We start from the raw sequence: 21,792 nt of genomic DNA on the forward strand, positions 1-21,792 counted from the left end.
AATCATCTAGTAACATAATTATGTAGTCCTTATAACTATAGCCTATATATATATACGGTTCATATGAGAAAATATCACATTTGTAAAACTACTAATATTCTAAGAAAAGACATCCATTCTGTTCTAGGAATTAAATGATCGGCTGACACAATACAATTTTCAATACAATTTTTCTCGCACAATGTGTTTTTCTATGATCATATAGATCTACCCAAATTTTCTCAAAAACTGAAAGCACATTCACATGTCATGTAATGCTCCACGATGTTTGTACCCAATAGAGATTTGTTAAACTCTACAGTCTGTTAAATCTCTTGCGTAAACCTCACACATGCAACATTTGTTTGAGTTTCTTTATTTTCAGTTGCAACTGTCTTGGTCTATCTTGGAGTTGTACTGCGCACTGCCTCCTGTACGTTAGTGATATATTTTCTTTCAAGGTCACTGGTGAGTCACCTAGCTATGATCGATGGCTAACTAATGTATTAAACAGTCGTCAGAGAACAGAACGTGTTTGCTATCACCTAGTTATGTGTAAACTGTGCGCTCTGTACATCTGTGCGCTCAACTGTAGCAGACGGTGTTTTTTTTTTTTATATCAACAGAGCCATCGGAGAAGCAAGTTTGTTCGATTCCCCTAGAAACTAAAAATAGACTTAGGCGACATGCATTTCGCTTGGAGATTGAGACACACAGTAAAATGCATAAAATATGTTGCTGCTACAGGTAACGTTCCTTAAAAAGCCTTGTAACGCGTGGAAATATACATCAATACATGTCATATGGGTAAGCTAACAGGCGAATCCGACAAACAAACTGTTACAGGTGCTCGAAATAGCCTGACCTAATGAGGTCACGACTTGTCAATAGCCTCTAACTGTTGCTTTGTTCACCTGAGTTATGCAAGAAACTTTTATTCAAACAGAAATTCACAATTGATTATAAACAAATATAATTTCATGACTAATAAAACGCATTTCGTGAAGTATATATAAGAAAATAGACATTTTTCCCTGTATGTATATTTTGTGGTGCAGAGATTTCATTACAGACGCCATTTTGGGACAGGAATGGTTTGTTTGTGTTTCTCTTTCTTCCGATAAAAGTAGTTTATCTCCCGATCTTTTCATCAATCGAAGGAACATCTTGTGGTGTTTATCCTCTGCACAACGTCTATCGGGCACATTGCACTTCATCGTAGTCGGTGTCCTGTGAGTTTAGTGTTGGATGAAAAGACTAAGTTATCCGGACGTCCCAAGTGGGAGGGAGGGGGTAAATTCTTTATTCGTCTTCAGGCTTCACTCTTTCACATTCACTTGGCGTAATTCGGTTGAATTTGTGTTGTTAATGAGTGTGTTGATGTGGTCCTTTGCCGTATGCATATGATTAACCCTTCAATTCGTATGCCATTGAAGATTATAGAATGTGCTTACAGCAAGCGAATATTTTCAGACAGTTTTACTTCGTACAAGTTGTTCTACTGTTTCTGTAGTGTCCCTTTGTTCACTGCATAGCCTGATTTCCTGTTTCCTCTGTGCCTCGCTTCGTTTTAAACGTATGGTAACATTCCTGTCCTGACTGTTCCCAAAGTAGCTATTAGTTGGTAACTGTTAGCAAGAATTTGAAATGTCTAGTGTGGGAGAAATTATGCATTTCTTTTTCAAACTCATTAACTTTCAGTTTAAATTAGCAATAGTCGTCAGTAGCAAATAACATCTGTGACTTTGACTTTGCAAACATCCGAACAGTGAATGGTTCATCCAGTAAAAATCCTCAGCAAATCCTTCTGGTATGAGATCAGAGATGACTAATGCTGTGATGGTTGTGATTTTTTTGTTCAAAAACTAAAGTTTTAAACGAAAAAATCACAACTATCAGCCATGTCATACCAGAAGTGTTTGTTAACACCATGATTATGATGCCTTTGCTGTCAAACTGTCCTGGTACGTTAACATTGCTGCATAATTCTAATGCCTGGAATTATTTCAAAATGGTTGTGTTACTGTTACTGTTAGCAACTTTAGCATAGATCTACTCTAGCACAAAATGGTTATACAGATCTTGTTATGAAATGTGTTTTGTTTTTGTTTGCTGTTCTATGCAGTTCCACTTGTCTAATTGAAGGGCCAGGCTCCAATTAGTCCAATGAATATATTATAACTGGCTCAGTGTTTTGGTTGCCTAGATACATGAGAAGCTAGATGCTGGGATGTGGTATATTGATCTTTTTTGCCAGCTCAGCCCGGACATGATCGAGAGCTTAACAGTTACAAATGTCAATCTCTGTTTTCACTGTTAATTTATGCAATAATGTATTCTGTTGCAGGCGTCCGAGATTGAGCTATTGGTTATCATTAATTGCCTGTGACTGGTTCAGTGGTTGTCCAGAATTTCAACATGTCTACACACAAGTAACTCACTAACTGCAGACAGTGTCTGTAACCAGAATATACAGGTAATTAAGTCATACTGCTGATTTTCTTTCTAAAATTGTGTGTCATGCCTTAGCTAAGGAATATCACTATTTATCGGGAAGTTTGTCGATTCCAGCACAGAATGATTCTGTGAGTTTGACTAGAAAAAGAATAATCTGATTCTAGTGATTAATAATTGTTTGCCAATGCCATTATGACCAATAGGAATTATGATGCCCTGTTGTTTGTCTCTTGCAATAAGGGCAGTATATTCCCTTGCATAGGACACAATTAGTGAATTATACCCCCCACCCCCCTGAGGAGAAATGTGAGAATTTTAGTTTGACTGATTTGTTGTGATATGGCCATGGCTCAGAAATGGAGTCTAAAGTTGTGACAAAAGGTGATTTTGTTAGAATGTGTCATTTATATCGTTAAGTTTGAGGAGAACGATGTAACAAATCCAACACAACAAGTCCCGAAGAAATTGGTCATTTATTTCATCCGTAGTACACAGAATAGTACTCATGTGCTGTTCATAACTCTAACAACATGTCACAAGAATAAAACAATGATTCAGTCAAATTATACCACATTCCATGTAAAACAAACATTGCAACTGATACGAAACTCCTGAATAAACATGTATGTACAAAAACAGGATTGAGTGTGAGCCAAAAACCTTTTAGAAACAATGCCTGCTCATGCTGTTCATAACATTACACCAATGTGAGCGTGCTACGACTATTAAGATCCAATCATACCTTTTCTTCAGCAAAATTAAGATGAATTATGCATAAACCAACCTACAAACATCACAAGCAAATATCTGAGCTGTTTCACATGCGAAATCTAGCTCCTATAATGCCATAAACCCTTGTATAACTTTCACAGTGAATTTCAAGAAGAAGAAATCGGAAAATCTGATTTAAGTTAGACTACAAGTAACAAGTCAAGTGAGAGATTTAGTAAAGTGACAAAAACTATCAATGCATTAACAACTAGCCCAAAATGAAGCTCAAAATAGACCCACAGGCAGAGAAATCTGTCATTGCTATTTGTTGTTCATAACTTTACACTGTGACAATTTACTTTTTTGAACACGGCAGTCAAACCTTGCAGAACTTTGGCACACTACATATAGTGATAATACATACATGTACAAAGTAGAACACTCATGCTAAGCAAAATCTTGCAACTAAAAGTACTTAGACATAAATCGAATAAAAGAGGTGGAGTTCATAACTTTACGACAAATTGTATGGAATTGTAAGCAAACATGAACATTTTTGCTAAAAGATCACCCCGTGCTTACACAAAACAGCTTATTAAGGTTACAGAACATACATTCACTAACAACCAGGCAAAAGTCAATGATTTAATAGACCCACAGGCAGAGAAATCTGTGGTTGCTATTTGTTGTTCATAACTTTACATCGTGACAATCTATTTTTTTCAACACAGCAGCCAAACCTTGCAGAACATTAACACACTACATATGATAATAATACATACATGCACAAAGAAGAACACTGGTGCTATGCACAATCTTGCAACTTAGCCATTAATCGAATAAAGAGATGGAGTTCATAACTTTACGACAAACTGAATGGACTTTTGAACAAATATGAATATTTTGGCTGAAAGATCACACAACAGCTTAATATTAAGGTTACAGAACAAAACTCCTGTCAGTCAAAAGCAAGTTGCACAATTTGGAGAGAAATACTGCCTCCTATAATATACTCCTGATCACAAAACACGCCAGAAACCTAGCAAACGCTACAAGTATGGGAAGGCTAACTGGGAACATCTCAAAGCCGATGCGGCTCGAGCATCCCAGTGGCTGCAAGCAATGAACGCTGAGGGCTGTGACATCCACTCGCTATGGTCTACATTCAAAGGCGAACTCCTCACTGCTACTGACCAACACATCCCATCCAACACATGCTCACCAAGAAGCCGCCCACCATGGTTGAACAATCATCTGAAGAAACTGCTAAAAACTTAAAAAGGAAGAAGAGATTATACACACAAGCCCAAAATCTGGACTAAGACCTGTCATCCCCCTCCTACGAACTTGGACAACACATGCTGCAACAAGTACCATGTAATCCGTACCTAGGCGTACCATGTCAGAGGATCTATCATGGACGAGACACGTTGCCAACATCACAAGTAAAGCCAACTCCACAACTGGATTCCTACGTCGCAACCTACGATGCTGCCTCAAAGAGTGTAGGCGCACAGCATTCATCTCCCTAGTGAGATCCACGCTGGAATACAGCTCGGTCGCCTGGGACCGCCATCTTAAAGGGGACATCAACAAACTAGAGATGGTCCAGAGGCGGGGCGGCCCGTTTTATCACCCAAAACTATAGGGACCGCCCCTCCGGCTGTGTTACCAAGATGCTGAGCGACCTTTGTTTCCCAACCCTTCCAGCAAAGAAGGCGGCAGCAGCGACTGATCTTTCTTCTACAAAGTGTCAACAGGCCTGATGCCAGCACTACCTGCAACAAATGTCATAACCAAGGAGGCTACTGGAAAAAGACGAATCAAACCAAGAATACCAGACCAAGAACATTGTGACTTAACTGGCACAAAACAACAGCCTGAGTAATATTCAAACAATCACTCAAACAATCACTCAGACCCCCCAGTATGAGTTCTCCTACTTTCAAAGAACAATAGCTGATTGGAACAATCTGGAAGAAGAGACAGTCAAGAAAACAGACAGTTCGCACTGCCTTATTAAATAGATAAGTGCTCTCCCCAGTTCCGCTGGTACTATGCTAAAGATTGGATTCTGCCCGCTTACAGATACTGACACATGTTCATAACATTAGTCATTACTGCACAGACAGAAAACGCACATAAATCCGTGAGAAAAATGCGAACACGCATAGCAGAAAAGCATGTTGAAACACACTATTACACACAGAAAGACCTGTTATGAGGAATTCATAATGTTTGACTTTTAGTTGAAGGTGAAAACAAGTGCTCGCTTGTAAGTTTTAGTGGAGTAGTTGTGGAGGACTGCCACGACATCGGTCGACTGAATAAAAAATTCTGACACTGGTCCAGCTGGCCATTTCCAGCCATCAGGCATCACGGATCTTCTCCAGGTACCTGCCCCAGCACCCCTCATCTGTAATCTTTGTCACCTGCAACAGAAGCAATGGCAATCAGAGAAATGTTTTATGCTAACAATAAATAGCTAGGCAAATACATTATCAGGCCACTAAGTCAGCTGCTCCAGTAATTTCAACTTCCTGTTCATTACAGATCCCTTCCCTTCAGACCTTAATATAAAGACTTGCCCCTTTTTAAGACCTTGCTTTTTCACATTTTTTTTCTTCTCCATAGCATGTCATTTAATCTCCACATCACGAGGCCCTCATTTTAAAGACCTGTCTTTTTTTTACGACCTTTTCTTAAAAACAGAAAGCAATAAAAAAGGCATACAACTCAACATCAGATTTGTGTTGCAAAGTTATGAACAGAACAGCAACAAAACCAAAGCTTTGTTGAGAAACTACCAAGACAGTGTTGCTTCAACCATCATTCCCTCTCTAAAGCTAGTTTCTGCAACAGCAAAAACCTAACAGCTACCCTCAAAACCATAGAAGAATCAGTATTAAATGCAGTTCATAACTTTGCGACAAACAGTAACCATGAAGTAGGCTTGGGATTTGCAACAGCTGTAAAAACCATGAAACGTAAAACAGATTCAAACCAGGTGTCTGAAACAGAATCCACCAACTAACATCACTTTGGCTTCCTGCATAATAACAATACAATTCAGTTTTTGTGCGAACAACACATTTCCTGACAGTGCATAACTTCACATCAAAAATCCGGCGTAAAGTTATGAACAGCACCAACACCACATCACTATCCAGAAACAACTAAGTCTGTGATTTGTCAAGTATATCTCTGTCTCTGTGGCTTATTTCTGCAAAACAATATCACAGCTCACTTCAAAACCATAGAAGAATCAGTATCAAATGCAGTTCATAACTTTGCGACAAACAGCAACCACAAAGCAGGCTGGGGATTTGCAAAGTTATGAACAGCTGAAAGAACCATGAAACTTAAAACAGATTCAAACCAGGTGTCTGAAACAGAATCCACCAACCAACATCACTTTAGCTTCCTGCATAAAAACAAAATAATTTAGTTTTTGTGTGAACAACCTGTTTCCTGACAGTGCATAACTTTACATCAAAAATCCGGCGTAAAGTTATGAACAGCAGCAACACTACATCACTATCCAGAAACAACAAAGTCTGTGTTTTTTTCTAGCATATCTCTGTCTTTGAGGCTTATTTCTGCAAAACTCTATCACATCTCACTTCAAAAACATAGAAAAGCCAGTGTTAACTGCAGTTCATAACTTTGCGACATCCTCACCACACCCAGGAAACAGCATGCTCTGTAAAGTTATGAACATACATACAAAACACAAATTCAAGTTTTCTCGCAGCCTGAAATAAAATGAAGCAAACAACAATATCAGCTGCAGTGTCTTCCTGCAAGAATGTACCAAATAATTATCAACAAGAAGAATATGGTTACTGTTCATAACTTTACACAAATCAGACAATAGACCAAAGTGCAAAGTTATGAACTGCACCGGTTTTAATTATTAAGGGCATTTTTTTGTTCCATCGAAAACCATATCAAAGCTGACACAACATTAGTAACACTGAGCCATTTATTTCTTTTCAAAACATATTTTAAACAAAGAAATCTGTTAATTCAGAACCCGCATGCCTCGAATACACATTTTGTGTTGCAAAGTTATGAACAACGGGAACATACGGCTTTGCCGAAATTGATCGAAGTGAAGATAAATCAAACTGTCAAGTTATTCCAAATCGTTGTTACAAATATGAATTTTGCTACTATTCCTTGAATGGTTCCTTCGATAAGACCTACACAAATGTATGTGCATAACACTACGACAAATCGTACAACAATCGATGACAAAAACCTTGTTTTTTCACTTCCAAAGTGAAAATTCAAAATGTCTGTTCTGGCAACATACATGGGAAGAATCAATCCGACATACATTTCAAACACCACAAGTCGTAGACTAATGCATTGTGACACAATCCACAAAATACTCTGCAAAAACCAGAGGGAACGTAGTGCATAACGCTATCGAAAAAAATTACGACAAAACATTTACCTCTTTTTTCTCCGCTTTCTTCTTTCATCTCGCACCTTCCCAGCTGATCACTCCAGGTCAACTGTTGCTAATGGCGCGAACAACGGTCACATGACTAATAAAAGAGTTCTGGGACCGAAAAAGTCCGATCAAAAATGTAGTGCATAACGCTGTCCTCTTGCGACAATTTCGCAAGTTCACTACTTTGGCTCTGATTACTAGAAAACCGTCGCGCAAATCTAATTTTTTCTTCTGGCAAATAATACTTGATAGTGTTGTGATTATATATATGAATACAGTCAGACGGTAAAAGTTGTTCGATAGCTGATAAAACACAGAGATTCTTCCGCTAGCATTCTTGCGACAATTCGTTATGACCAACGCTTCGGGTGTTTCCGGCCAACTGCTCGGCTCCGCGAAGACCGTTTTTTGAAAAAAAACCTATGCGACGTAATCTGCAGGCTTTTCGGAGTTTGGAAACGTCAGTTTTCGCATGTGTCCCTCTCACAGTTAAACATAAACATGATTCGTATGCAACCTCTGTTAATATGTCACAAGAAAATCACTAAAACACAGCCCGTTTTCTGCACTAAATGCATCGTCATGATCACAAAACGTCAAACGGCATTCCATTTTCGGAAGGAACAGAAACGTAAACATGTGTCCGATGCAACTAATGTGCTTCCGTTTTCTAATTGCAGCTCTGTTTAAAGATATTAGCGATCAAATAAACGAAGCGGGTGAAAATAGCGTTCGACGCCATTTCTGAGCCGTGGCCATATATCGAAAGTTAGATGTTGAGGTATTAATTGGCTGTAGGTTTTGTTGAAGTTACCACAAAAAAAGAGAACAAATGGTTTTTGTTCCTGTCCCAAAAATGTTCTCGTGATCTCTGTTTTCTCTTTGTATATATATGTATGTATTTTTTTCTCTCTTGCAGAATTGATTGTGACCGTCACTGGATAAGCAATGGACCTGGTTGTTGCCATAGCGATTGGGGTGCTGGGCACCGTGTTTCTTGGCGCCCTGGTAGCCTTGGTGTTTGTCTGCCGTCATCGTTGTCGTAGTTCGGATCTCATTAGTCAGCAACACAAAGACAACAGGTAGGTTGTACAAAGTGTTGCGAGGAAATAGAAGACAACACTTTAAAGGCACAGTCCCTCCCATGTACACCATTTGGCTCACCATCTCATGGCTCACCATCTGAGATCTGGACAGGCTTTTATATGGGATAGTTAGGCCTTCTCTCCACTGAGGCACATGGAATACTGAAAATCAACAGCCCGACTACTTTCTGTGAAGAGTTAGAAGTTTTTGTTGGATTAATTTCTTATAAACCCAATTTCATGGGTGAAACTAGCCCGTCAATTGACAGATTTCCGTCAATTGTAAAAATGTTATGACGGAAATTCCGTCAGTCCGAAATTTTGACCCCCCAAAAATTATTTTGAAACGGTTTACTTGCAGCGATGTTTGCGAAACTCGTTTGAACTGCTGACACGATTCGGTTTCAGCTTTCGGTTTGAACGGAAGTACTCTTTTGTGTAAGAATACCGCCCGTGTCTTGTTGTTAAAAACTTCGCAGGAGTCTGACTTTCGGGTCGCTTCATTTCTCTGACTGCGAATAAAAGGCTCTATTTCTGTATGTGTTATAAGCGCATGATCGAGTGACTTGTTTGGTGAAATTGTTGTTTTGTACAAGGGCATTGTTTTTGTGGCTCATCGACTTGATAGGATCTGCTGTTACTTATTACTCATTTCTCTGCTTGCTTCAGCACAGTCTATCTTTACCTTTCTGGCACTCTTTTAAGCAGAATAAGTTGGAATGGGCCTCTAGTGCTAGTGAGAATGGACTAAAAATAAAAATCCAAGATTTTATGTTTTTTTAAGGCTGATCTGGTCTCTTAGGTTTTTGACAGGCATTAAAGTGTCACATATTTTTTTTTGAGAGCCCAGGAGAGGCCATAAAATCACCTATAAAACGTCAAAATTTGTTTTCAGCTGGGGGGCTTTTAAGCCTGTGACTAAGGTGACCCTCACACTGTTACCAGACACTCCCCGGGCTTATATTAAGCCTAGCGCAGAACCGCGCGAGGTGACATGCGACTCATTTCGTGGTGGAGGGTCACATATATGCATGGGTGAAACTAGCCCGTCAATTGACTGAAATCCGTCAATCTGAAAATAAGTCTGACGGAAATTCCGTCAATCCGCAATTTTGAAATTTTTTTTTTAAAAATTGACAAAAAACCCCGAAACTACTTGCGGAACGCGTTTTCGAACTGCTATAGTGAACCGGTTGCCGTTTGCCCGGAAACGGAAGCGCTTTTGCCCGTGCTCGCGGTAAACCCCGTAGGTGAGGTTTCTTTGCTTTCGGATTCGCTCTGCATCACGATAAAAAAAAAAGTTCTCGCGTTTTGGCAGGCATTACCAAGTGGTGACACGATTTCTACGACAAAGATGCCGGTTTTGACGGAAAACGCACGGACAGATCTTATTGATGCTGGTCTAGCCAAGAAATGGCGATGGGACTGGTTGGAGTTCATGAAACTAAAACTGTGTGTGATAAGTTTGGTGCTTGAAACTCAAGTGCTTTTCCTTGAGAACTTTGCACTACAGTGGAACCCCTCTCTAGCGACCCTGAAAATGTTGAAAAAAATTGGTCCTTATGGAGGGGGCGGGGTCAGGGGGCCACAAAGAAAGTCACCTCAGATTTTCTTAAAAAAAGAAAACAGAGAAGTTTGAGTTGCTGACGACCGTTTCCTCAAGCAAACTGCTTCGATTTCACAAACATTGTCGATGGTGTCCACCAGTTTTGGTGCATGTACTACCCTCAGATCTCGGTACCCTGGCCAAGTTTCCTCTCAAGACATCAAAGAGACCACGTCATAGGTTAAACTCCCCATAGGTTAAACTCGGTCACTGACCCGGGTGCAGGAAGTGTTTCCTCTCTCAGATATGAAAGGGGAACCACCTCTCGTAGCTAAAACTGGGTCAATGACCCCTGGGAAAAAGGTCAATGTCTTTTAACAAGGCCACCCAGCTATCGCAATGGACCTGCCTTTGATCTCGATGATTGGTTTGTGATGTTTAGGTCGGTCCTTAGACGTTAGAGCGGGGTGGTCGCTACACTGGTGACAACTATATAAGGAAACACATCGGTTAAAAAAAAAAGGGTCGTTGTGGCGGGGTAGTCCTTAGAGAGGGGGGTCTTAGAGAGGGGTTCCACTGTATAAGAGATGCTACTGCTTAGTTGCTACTTTGTGCAGTGCTACATCATGCTGTTTGCATGTGTGACATTCTGTTTCATCATTTATTTCAATGCCTGTCTGGCAATGTTTGCTTCTTATAATTAAATATTTCGAACTTTTATTTCAGTTGTTCAGTTGTTCACTTTCTATTTCATGTAGTATGGCTGTTGTCAATGTTAATTGTTATCAATTGTGTCGTTGTGTTGGAAGATGCAAGTGTGAAAGGATACACACAAAAATGATTACTTCTGTGAATTGTTTTGATTTTGTTTACCCTTTTTACCATATCATTAGAATCGGAAGGCATTTTTTTGACCTGCATGATAGTGTATTTTTTTGCCAGGAAAGGCCACAAAATCAGTATGAATAATGCAAAAATTCGTTTTCGGCCCTGCCCCGTACCCCTGCCTCAAAACAATTTCAGTCAATTTGATTTTCCTAGGTTTCCCCCATGTATATGCTTTTATAAACTAATTTAGTACTTTCGTATTGCCATCGGATGTCATGCAGGCCAGATGTGCAACTGTTAGCACCTCCCTGCTGTCTGTTTGTATTTTTGTGCTTGCTTAGTGACAGTTTTTGTGTGTGCTCACAAGTGAGTGTGTGTGCATGAAACAAGTACAAGTGTGTGCATTTATATGCTCTTCTTTTTTTTAACACTTATTCAGTAATTTTCTGTTGCTGTGTTGCGCAGGCCAGATGTGCAGCTGATAGGGTCAGCAGAGGGCATATACCAGCCTGCCTCAGATGTGGAACTGGACGATGTGCAGTTTAACCCAAGACTGGAGGAGGTGCTCAACAACGAACAGTGGGTTGACGATGCCACGTGAGTGTAATTTTTGTCTCTTTGCTGGGTGTCGTTTAATGATTTTGTTAGTGATACGTCTGCTTTCTGTGTTTGTTGTCTAAATTTTCTATGGTAGCTAGCTGAAAAGAGACGTGATTATCTGGCTTGACTTAGTTTGGCTGGGCCTCTTTGATTTTGAAGAGAAAGAGGTTGAAGATATGTTCTATGGTAAGGAAAGTGGAATTAGCCAATTTTGCTGTTGCATTCACTGGTAGTACAACAAATCAGAACAAGGCAGCTTTGGACATCTTTCTAGCAAAATGAAGTCGCAGACTGAGGTTTATAGCATCTTATACATTTTCTTGGAACATCAGTTGATGTAAGATAAGATGACATCCAGCTGCAGCTAGCATGTATGTTGAAAACACTTCAGAAAAAAATTTGTGTCCACTTTTTGCCGGTGATTCACGCCTATCTGGGTTATCTATCTTGTGCTTGACAAAAGTTGTTGCAACTGTTTACTTTTATATATATATACATGGATGTATATGCCTGTCCATTTTTGACTCACATGCGAAGGAAAAGTGAGTCTATGTACTCACCCGAGTCGTCCGTCCGTCCGTCCGGACGTCCGGAAAACTTTAACGTTGGATATTTCTTGGACACTATTCAGTCTATCAGTACCAAATTTGGCAAGATGGTGTATGATGACAAGGCCCCAAAAAACATACATAGCATCTTGACCTTGCTTCAAGGTCAAGGTCGCAGGGGCCATAAATGTTGCCTAAAAAACAGCTATTTTTCACAGTTTTCCCATTTTCTCTGAAGTTTTTGAGATTGAATACCTCACCTACATATGATATATAGGGCAAAGTAAGCCCCATCTTTTGATACCAGTTTGGTTTACCTTGCTTCAAGGTCAAGGTCACAGGAGCTCTTCAAAGTTGGATTGTATACATATTTTGAAGTGACCTTGACCCTGAACTATGGAAGATAACTTTCAAACTTAAAAATTATGTGGGGCACATGTTATGCTTTTATCATGAGACACATTTGGTCACATATGATCAAGGTCAAGGTCACTTTGACCCTTATGAAATGTGACCAAAATAAGGTAGTGAACCACTAAAAGTGACCATATCTCATGGTAGAAAGAGCCAATAAGCACCATTGTACTTCCTATGTCTTGAATTAACAGCTTTGTGTTGCATGACCTTGGATGACCTTGACCTTGGGTCAAGGTCACATGTATTTTGGTAGGAAAAATGTGTAAAGCAGTTCTTAGTGTATGATGTCATTGCTAGGTTTAGTTACCCTAAAGGTCGAGGTCAAGCATGTGAGTCGTATGGGCTTTGCCCTTCTTGTTAATTCAATTTTATCTCCAGTGCAAACGCCGGTGTTTAATGTTTTTGTTTTTTTGCATCCCTGAGAAAAAACTCAAGATCCTGTGGGATTTTAGCCTTTTACTTGTAGAGCTCAAAGGCATATAGTCCTTCCTGTGTAAATGATTTGACTCACCATGTCAGATCTGACATGAAAAAGCCTGGCAGAATCTGAGATGGTGAGCCGAAATTTTTTCACTTGAAGGAGTGTGCTTTCAAGTAAGACTTCCAACCTTGTGTTCATAAGTAACATTCTATTGTTATTTGTGCAGGGGTTTGATTCCACACTGCCTGTCCATTCTGAAAACGTGCCATCACCTGACGGAGAAACTGGTGGGTATGACCATGGGCAACGCTCAAAACATCCGCACTCAGGAGACGCAAACTGATCTGGTCACCATCGCCAGACGCATATCTCCCCGTGTAGATGAGGTGGTCAAGTCCATGTACCCGCCCCTGGACCCCCGGTTGCTAGAAGCACGGTAAGGGGAACATTCTGTTGGGTCATGAGATTGATTTTACTGTTGAATTCTGGGAACAATTCAAGAAAAAAGTTAATGGTATGTTTAGTTCAGATTGTGAGGCACAATAATACATTCGGTGAAATAGATAAGTGTCTAATTATTTTAGATTTTAATGTTGTTTGTTATTGTTAGTTTTTGCTGTGATTTCTGGAGAGGGCAGGTGTAAAACCACTTTGTGGAAGTCTGAAGACTACAGGTTTTGCAGAGAACATTTTCATTTAAACTTTGATTATTAATACCCACAGTTAAGAACCTTAGTGCTCAGCACTCTATAACCCTATCCCCAGAATGTACTGAAAGTGTAGATTGTGTATTGGTGATGTTCATGAGGAATGCATCCATGTCTAAAACAGATATTCACTGTTGGCATGTAGTATTATGTTATAGTATCAACAGTGTATTGGCACACCACACATACCGGCACGGTTGGCCTAGTGGTAAGGCGTCCGCCCCGTGATCGGGAGGTCGTGGGTTCGAACCCCGGCCGGGTCATACCTAAGACTTTAAAATTGGCAATCTAGTGGCTGCTCCGCCTGGCGTCTGGCATTATGGGGTTAGTGCTAGGACTGGTTGGTCCGGTGTCAGAATAATGTGACTGGGTGAGACATGAAGTCTGTGCTGCGACTTCTGTCTTGTGTGTGGCGCACGTTAAATGTCAAAGCAGCACCGCCCTGATATGGCCCTTCGTGGTCGGCTGGGCGTTAAGCAAACAAACAAACAAACAAACACACCACACATAGAATACTACCATGGCTTTTGTTGTTAACAGCATAGATTATTTAATTTTTTTATTTAAACAGATGCACAGCACTGGTCCTATCAGTGAGTCACTTGGTGATGGTAACGAAGAACGCGTGTCACATGTCTGGTGTCTTGGACTGGATTGACCAATCATTGGCTGATGTTGAGGATCACCTAAGGGTAAGTGTAGCGAAAGCTGTGTTTTAAGATCCTTAACCTTTGCCGGATGCCGCTTTTGACTACACACGCCCGACGATGCGGGTTTGTCTGAACCCATACATTTGAAAGAGGGTTTTTACCGTTTATTTCTCTAACGACGGGGTGGGTTCAGGGAAACCCACAGCGCTACTTCAGTGGGTGCATCGAGTTTCTCCCTTCACCGACTTCTTGCAGAGGAGGGAGAGGGGGAGGGAGAGGGGGAGGGAGAGACTGAGAGAGACTAAGAAAGAGAGAGAGAGAGAGAGAGAGACTAAGAAAGAGAGAGAGAGAGAGAGACTAAGAAAGAGAGAGAGACTAAGAAAGAGAGAGAGAGAGAGACTAAGAAAGAGAGAGAGATAGACTAAAAAGAGAGAGAGAGAGAGAGAGACTAATAGAGAGAAAGAGAGACTAAGAAAGAGAGAGAGAGACTAAGAAAGAGAGAGAGACTAAGAAAGAGAGAGAGAGAGAGAGACTAAGAAAGAGAGAGAGAGACTAAGAAAGAGAGAGAGACTAAGAAAGAGAGAGAGAGACAAAGAAAGAGAGAGAGAGAGAGACTAAGAAAGAGAGAGACTAAGAAAGAGAGAGAGACTAAGAAAGAGAGAGAGAGAGAGAGAGAGACTAAGAAAGAGAGAGAGAGAGAGAGAGACTAAGAAAGAGAGAGACTAAGAAAGAAAGAGAGAGAGACTAAGAAAGAGAGAGAGAGACTAAGAAAGAGAGAGACTAAGAAAGAGAGAGAGAGAGACTAAGAGAGACTAAGAGAGAGAGACAGAGAGAGAGACTAAGAGAGAGAGAGAGACAGAGAGAGAGAGACAGACAGTCAGATAGACAGACAGTCAGATAGACGGATAGACAGATAGACGGATAGACAGACAGACAGACAGAGCAACTGACAACAGACATACAGACAGAGAGATACGGACAGACAGACAGAGAGACAGACAGTCTCTTGGAGACAAACAGGCAGACAGACACTGTTCCGCCGCTTTGGTAATTATGGGTGTAGCAGAACCCGCGCAATCGGCAGAGGGATAGTTACAATCACTACTACTCTTTAAAAGTATGGGTTTGTGCAGACCTGTTTACACTACACATTGAGCGTAGTAAACTACGATTTTGGTCCCCAAACTACGCAACTACGCATGCTTGTCTTATACTACGCAAACGTTTCGTTTCGACTACACATTTTGACATTTTGAATACGCAAAAACGCGAGCGAGTTCCGATCCATAATTTGTACTAACCGGTTGTGTACTGCGTGCAAAACATGCCCGGCGCCCGCGAGAGTAGCGTAGTCAGTTGGTCTTGCTGCTGTTATTACAACTATCGCGGGCGTTTCAGCACATACTTTTCTGAACGCGGTCACTTCGTAGCTCATTCTTTCTGGAGGGAAAAAAATGGCTACAGCGACGAACACGGATTCAGAAGACTTTGGCGATCAACCGCCACGGAGCAAAAAAAAGAAGCTTGGTCAAACTCCCAGCAAGGCTTTTCTGCCAAAGTACTATGAGGAGCGTCCATGTCTAGTTTCGTTGAGAAAAGGGAAGCATTTTGCCCACTGCACTGTGTGCAACACGGCTTTTTCAGAGAAGCACAGTGGGCTTTACGACCGTGTAACCGCCACAAGAAAAGCACTTCTCATGAGGAATTCGAGAAATCCCGACCAAAGCAGAGGAAAAATTGGACTGTTTTGTGAAGAAACCCGTGCCAGGGAAAGAAGACCAAGACAAGCTCACTTTTGAGAGATCGGTAACCAGAGCAGAGGCAATGACCTGCCATATTATTATTATTGCCGACGCAAACCTGTTCTGTTTATATGCAAATTTGCCTTCATGTTGATACACATACTCCCAGTCCCTACTTTTTGTGACTTGATGTTCTCAGATTGTCACAGGTCTTGAATAGGGGGTCCCACTGTATATGAACTGCATACCCCTCAACATAGCTTTTTTTTAACAAATGCATGGGTGAAACTTTTCCGCCTTAGGGCGGAAATCCGCCAAATGAAATTGGTCAAATAAAGAATTCCTTATTTTGAAAATCTGTTAAAAAAATTAAAAAAATAAAAAAAATTTTCGCCGGCGATCCGATCTGTATTTTCTCTAACACAGTGACCGGACATCGCTGAATCTTTGTTTCCCTGAGCGCGCGAATTATCGGACTACAGCTTGGCATTTGTTATCATTGTTTACTGTGCAAATTTGTGTGTTTGAGATACCAGGAAAGGCCTACTTTTACCCTTAAAAAGCCTGATTTTTCGTTTTCTTCCGAAGCCCCCCTGGGCCCCCTAAGAGGGCGTTGCCCCTGCACCCCACCAGGGCGTGGGCGGCCCCTGGACCCCGGCCTCATTTTCCTTATTTTTAATTCTGATCAGTTTCACCCATGCAAATGTTCCAAACTAGTTAATAATTTTTTTCTTAACAAATAAACTTAATGCTTGGCTTGTATTTTTGTGGGGGCTTTGTTTGTATTTGTATGAGGAGTATTGTTCACATTGTAATAGTTTTGTTTGGAGTGTTGAGTGTTTGTTTTAGTACGGTATAAGTAACTGTTCTGTTTTGCGGTTTGGGTTGATCAAATTGAAATACTACACATTCACCTGCCAAACTACACATTTGCCTTATTTTCACACCCAAAACTACACATGGTACATTTCAGGGGTAGGCAGGTCTGTTTGTGTGAACCCGCGCCATCGGTAGTGTTTATGTCAATTAACATAATCAATTAATTTTAATGTTTTGTCATGTACACACTAAAAATTTGCAGACAGAGAGAAAATTAGGTGTGTGAGAGATACTTAAAATTTCAAAACGATACCTTTAATGGTTCCAGAGTTACAATGATTTTAGTGTGTCTCTGGGTACAGGTGAACCCAGGAAGCACGGCAAAGGTTAATAAAAACAAAATAAGAGATGTAACTTATTGGAACATTTAATCATGGACAATACATTTTATTTTGTATTCATTATTTGTTTGTTCATCCACCTCAAAGATAAGAGGGTCGATATGCTGGTGAATGAGTGAATTTGTCTATGATTAATCGTTCAATTAACCTTTTTTGTTTTTGTTTGTTTGAATTTTCGATTTTCAAACATGAGCAGGCTATCCGTTTTAGAATTTATTACAGATATTTAGTTTGAAGACTTCTTCTCTTTTCAATCAATCAATCAATATGAGGCTTATATGGCGCGTATTCCGTGGGTACAGTTCTAAGCGCAGGGATTTATTTTTTTTTAATTTTTTAATTTTTATGCAATTTATATCGCGCACATACTCAAGGCGCAGGGATTTATTTATGCCATGTGAGATGGAATTTTTTTACACAATACATCACGCATTCACATCGGCCAGCAGATCGCAGCCATTTCGGCGCATATCCTACTTTTCACGGCCTATTATTCCAAGTCACACGGGTATTTTGGTGGACATTTTTATCTATGCCTATACAATTTTGCCAGGAAAGACCCTTTTGTCAATCGTGGGATCTTTAACGTGCACACCCCAATATAGTGTACACGAAGGGACCTCGGTTTTTCGTCTCATCCGAAAGACTAGCACTTGAACCCACCACCTAGGTTAAGAAAGGGGGGAGAAAATTGCTAACGCCCTGACCCAGGGTCGAACTCGCAACCTCTCGCAAGTGCGTTACCACTCGGCCACCCAGTTCTTCTCTTTTAAGACATTGTATGTTCTCTCTCATGTTCTCTTCATAATGTGTGCACATGTGTTTTAGGTTCCTCTTTTTTAGGGTTACAATTTCTCACATTTTCAGGGGTCTTTCAACAGTAGGGCCCCTGTAATTTAATTCTTTATTCATTCCCCACTGTTATTCTGTGAGCAGAATTAGCATACTGGCAGTTATGTAAATCAGTTGTATTATGTTCCACATATCATCTTCTTATAGTATATAATACATTGTTTACCTTCAAAGTAGGTAGAATTCTAATAAATGTTGGCGTTTCATTTAAATATTTATATGATATGATTTCATTGATTTAGTGTCTTAAAAAAAGGCACAACATTCTATTGTTTTCTTTATGAATGTATTTTTACCATTTCATGAATAGAGGCACCACTGTGTCACTTTTATTGTTCTGAGAGCTTGCGTGTCAAATGTTCTTAGGTTCTGCTAAAAGCACCACTGTGTAACTTATTTTGACCTGAGAGCTTGTATGGCATAGTACTCAGGTTCTGCCAGAAGCTAGAGGAATCACTGTGTTGTTTGCATTATCCTGATTGTTTGTGTGTCTTATGTTCTCAGGTTCTGCGAGAGGCAAGCGTGTCATGCGAGATGAATTGTGCAGTCTTGCAGCAGTATCAGCAGCCACTGTCTGGCAGTAATAGTTCTCAGAACCCAGCCAACCTTTCTACCCCCACTTCTTCCCCAGCTGATGGGCAGCACGGTTCTTCCAACACCACCGCCACAACCACCACCACAACTACCACCACACCGGTCATTCATAACGACATGTCACAAGTCTGATTTGCGGTGTGTTTCAGCCATTGTCATCACCATCACAGAATAGCGTGGACGTACTCACTCTGACTTGAAAGGATAAAGTAATTGAATGGGTGACTGATTTTTTTGTTTTATGTTCTGGACGGTTTATGGTGTGGATGCAAGTCTCATTCAGTCAGTGTGGAAATGGTTGCAGTGAAATGATTCTCATCTGCCAATTCAACGTGTCTTACTATTATTCGGTCATTTTGTCCATTCTTTTGCATGCTGTTTTGTTAATCTATCACACTGAAATTATGTCCAATAGAAAATGAATGTGCCGTATTTTTAAGAAATGTGTTGCATTCCAAAGTCAGTACCTGTCCCATACGGGCACATGGTGCAACTCTGGTGTACATTCCTCATTTTGTGCGTGTGTTTGTGTTTTTCCATCACACTGATCATCTCAATCAAAAGATTTATACAAGAAAATTGCCATGATTTATAAAGCAACATTCCAGATTTATATTTTGTTTACCTTTTTGAGCGTCACATCAAATGTTTATTGTGATTTGTTTTCAAGATTTTGGTTGCCTGTGCTCATGGGAGACAACCTAGCACTGACTAGTGTGAAATTCAGCAGCAGTATTTAATCATTTTATGTTTTTGGAGACAAACTGTTACAGTAATACATATACATTTTGTTTTCAGTGTTTTTATGTCAAAATTGCTCTCTACTGTTCATGTACAAAAACATTTAATAAAATTATGTTACTTTAAAAAGGCAATAAATTTACTGCATGAAAATGTGCACTTATTCCATTCAAAAGTTAAGGCTTATATAGCAAATGGACTTGAACTAGCAATCAAAAGAGAATCAAAATCTTGATACTTTTGTTGGTAATGTTTTGGCATTATTAAATAATTACTAGCAGAGCATTTACAGACCTAGCTGTTGCTCAAGAGATATTCTGTTTTTCTTTATTAGTCAATGTCATATCAAATGAGAGTGTATTTAAGCCTTACACTGGTGCAATTCTGTAACACATGTTTATATAGCCACTGGTGAATTAACAGAGAGAAAAATAAAGAAAAACGGTCATATAGGTTTTCGCATCCATGGGAGGTGATCGGAAGCGCGACCTACAGTATGTCGTAACAACCAGGTGACAGTATACGTAAAGTAGCGCGACATGTCGCGACAACCAGCCTAAGAGTTAAAATGTTGGTGTTGTACCCTTTTTTGTGGTACAGAGTGAGGGGTTCTGGGTGAGAGTTTGGCTGACATTCAGATTTCTTTACGGAGATTAGATTTCATAAATGCTGCTTTTTACCATAGTGTTTACTACCGTATTTGACGGATTACAAGACGCACCGTTTTATAAGCCGCACCCCCGACTTTTAACAAATAAATTGGGACGAGCCACGTATAGGCCGCGTCACTATATTAGCCGCCGTGGAAAAAAATATAATCAGATCGTGTCAATCAATCAAAACAACCAGGCAAACGAAAGTACGGTATTTGGCAAAATCGGCTCCGAGAATAAACAAGTGAAACAAAGAAGAAAAGTGAAAAAGTTTGAAGAAAAATATCACACACACAATTTGTAACCAACACACACATGTAGTCCCGCCCAGAATAAGCTTTTTTGGGATGATTTACGACTTTTGCGCACATTTCGAGCAGACGAAAACACAACATGGCGGCTCTCGCTCCTCCAATTATCGTGAGACACAAAAAAATGAAATCTCGCGTGCGCGAGATCCTGATACATCCGGTGTTTCTCTGTACGCTATCTTGTCATGACGACTTGTTGACAAACGAAGATTCGCGAAAGAAAGAGAAGCGCCGAGTCTTGAGTAGAGAGCTAATAAAGTGCCGGTAATCGCTAATCGAGCGAAATGAAAATCCGCGGCGACTTCCATAAGGTGAATGCTATTCAAGTTTAGGTAACGTTTTAGCCGCATCTTTTTATAAGCCGCAATGCGATTTTTTTTTTTAAAAAGTCGCGGCTTGTAGTCCGTCAAATACGGTAAATATTTTCAGATAGACTAGGATTCTCGATGAGGTTGGTGATGCATGTATGTGTGAGTATCAGTGCACAATGATTCTTAGAAAACTACCCCGCAGATGTTTCTGAAATTAATTGTATGCAAGTTGAACAATTCTTCCAGATAATAATCCCCAGACATTTTTTCTCATTTTTGTCCATACATTTTTTGGATGACATTGTGACTGACTTTTTGCGAAAGTTGAAAATGAGTCCTTAATTTGGTTATTTTATTTATAGCCAGTGAATAAAATATTTGAAGGTTGGCACACACAAATAACAAACAAGAAGAGCAAACGCTCGATCGAGTCACTTTCGCAGTTCTGAATATTATATGAGGCATCAGATGGACAGGAAGAAATTGCTATTCACAACACAATACAGATGTAAATAATTTGATGTAAAGAATAATCCTATAAAGTTTGAATCAAATCCGATGAATAGTTTCAGAGATATGATATTTCAATTTTTTTCCTTCAAGACATACCTGTGACCTTGAAAAAGGTCAAAGGTCACCAAAGCAGACGTCAAAGTGTAGAGGTCACTGGGAGTCACGTTCACATAAAATTTGAGCCCGGTCACTTTTATAGTTTCCGAGAAAAGCCCAACGTTAAGTTGTGTGTTGCCGAACAGAAAAGGCTAGTTATCTCCCTTGTTTTTCTGATAACGTTCGTAAAAGGCTACAGATGTAAATACTTTGATGTAAAGAATAATCCTACAAAGTTTCAATCACATCCGATGAACTTTGTCAAAGATATAAAATGTCTAATTTTTCCTTTGACGCTGACCTGTGACCTTGAAAAAGGTCAAAGGTCAACGAAACCATCGTTAAAGT

General features: G+C 40.1%; 2 protein-coding genes and 1 long non-coding RNA gene across 5 annotated transcripts in view; 2 read left to right on the plus strand and 1 right to left on the minus strand.

The window, feature by feature from the left end:
• The window catches only part of LOC138982456 (uncharacterized), a 35,960-nt gene extending 15,058 nt beyond the window's left edge, over window positions 1–20,902 (plus strand). The window contains exon 4 of the transcript XR_011460873.1: window positions 20,073–20,902. The gene's annotated coding sequence lies outside the window, so the exon portion shown is untranslated. The remainder of the gene's footprint in view (window positions 1–20,072) is intronic.
• Window positions 1,037–20,902, plus strand: LOC138982457 (transmembrane protein 98-like). Of its 3 annotated transcripts, none has more exons than XM_070355750.1 (7): window positions 1,037–1,073; window positions 2,327–2,455; window positions 8,529–8,691; window positions 11,534–11,665; window positions 13,281–13,490; window positions 14,333–14,453; window positions 18,730–20,902. In XM_070355750.1, the coding sequence occupies exons 3-7, from the start codon at window positions 8,558–8,560 to the stop codon at window positions 18,949–18,951; spliced, it is 819 nt and encodes a 272-aa protein (XP_070211851.1). In that variant the 5' UTR covers window positions 1,037–1,073; window positions 2,327–2,455; window positions 8,529–8,557; the 3' UTR covers window positions 18,952–20,902. The 3 variants fall into 3 exon arrangements, with proteins under 3 accessions (XP_070211851.1, XP_070211850.1, XP_070211852.1); XM_070355749.1 differs by lacking the exon at window positions 1,037–1,073 and adding an exon at window positions 1,074–1,211; XM_070355751.1 differs by lacking the exon at window positions 1,037–1,073 and adding an exon at window positions 1,088–1,272.
• On the minus strand, window positions 2,896–7,671 carry LOC138982455 (uncharacterized). Its single transcript, XR_011460872.1, has 2 exons — window positions 7,610–7,671; window positions 2,896–5,579 (listed from the first exon to the last, which is right to left on the minus strand). It is a non-coding gene; the product is annotated as an uncharacterized lncRNA (long non-coding RNA).
• Window positions 20,903–21,792: the final 890 nt, after the last annotated feature.

This window comes from Littorina saxatilis, linkage group LG12, assembly GCF_037325665.1.
Source record: "Littorina saxatilis isolate snail1 linkage group LG12, US_GU_Lsax_2.0, whole genome shotgun sequence".
NCBI lineage: Eukaryota > Metazoa > Mollusca > Gastropoda > Littorinimorpha > Littorinidae > Littorina > Littorina saxatilis.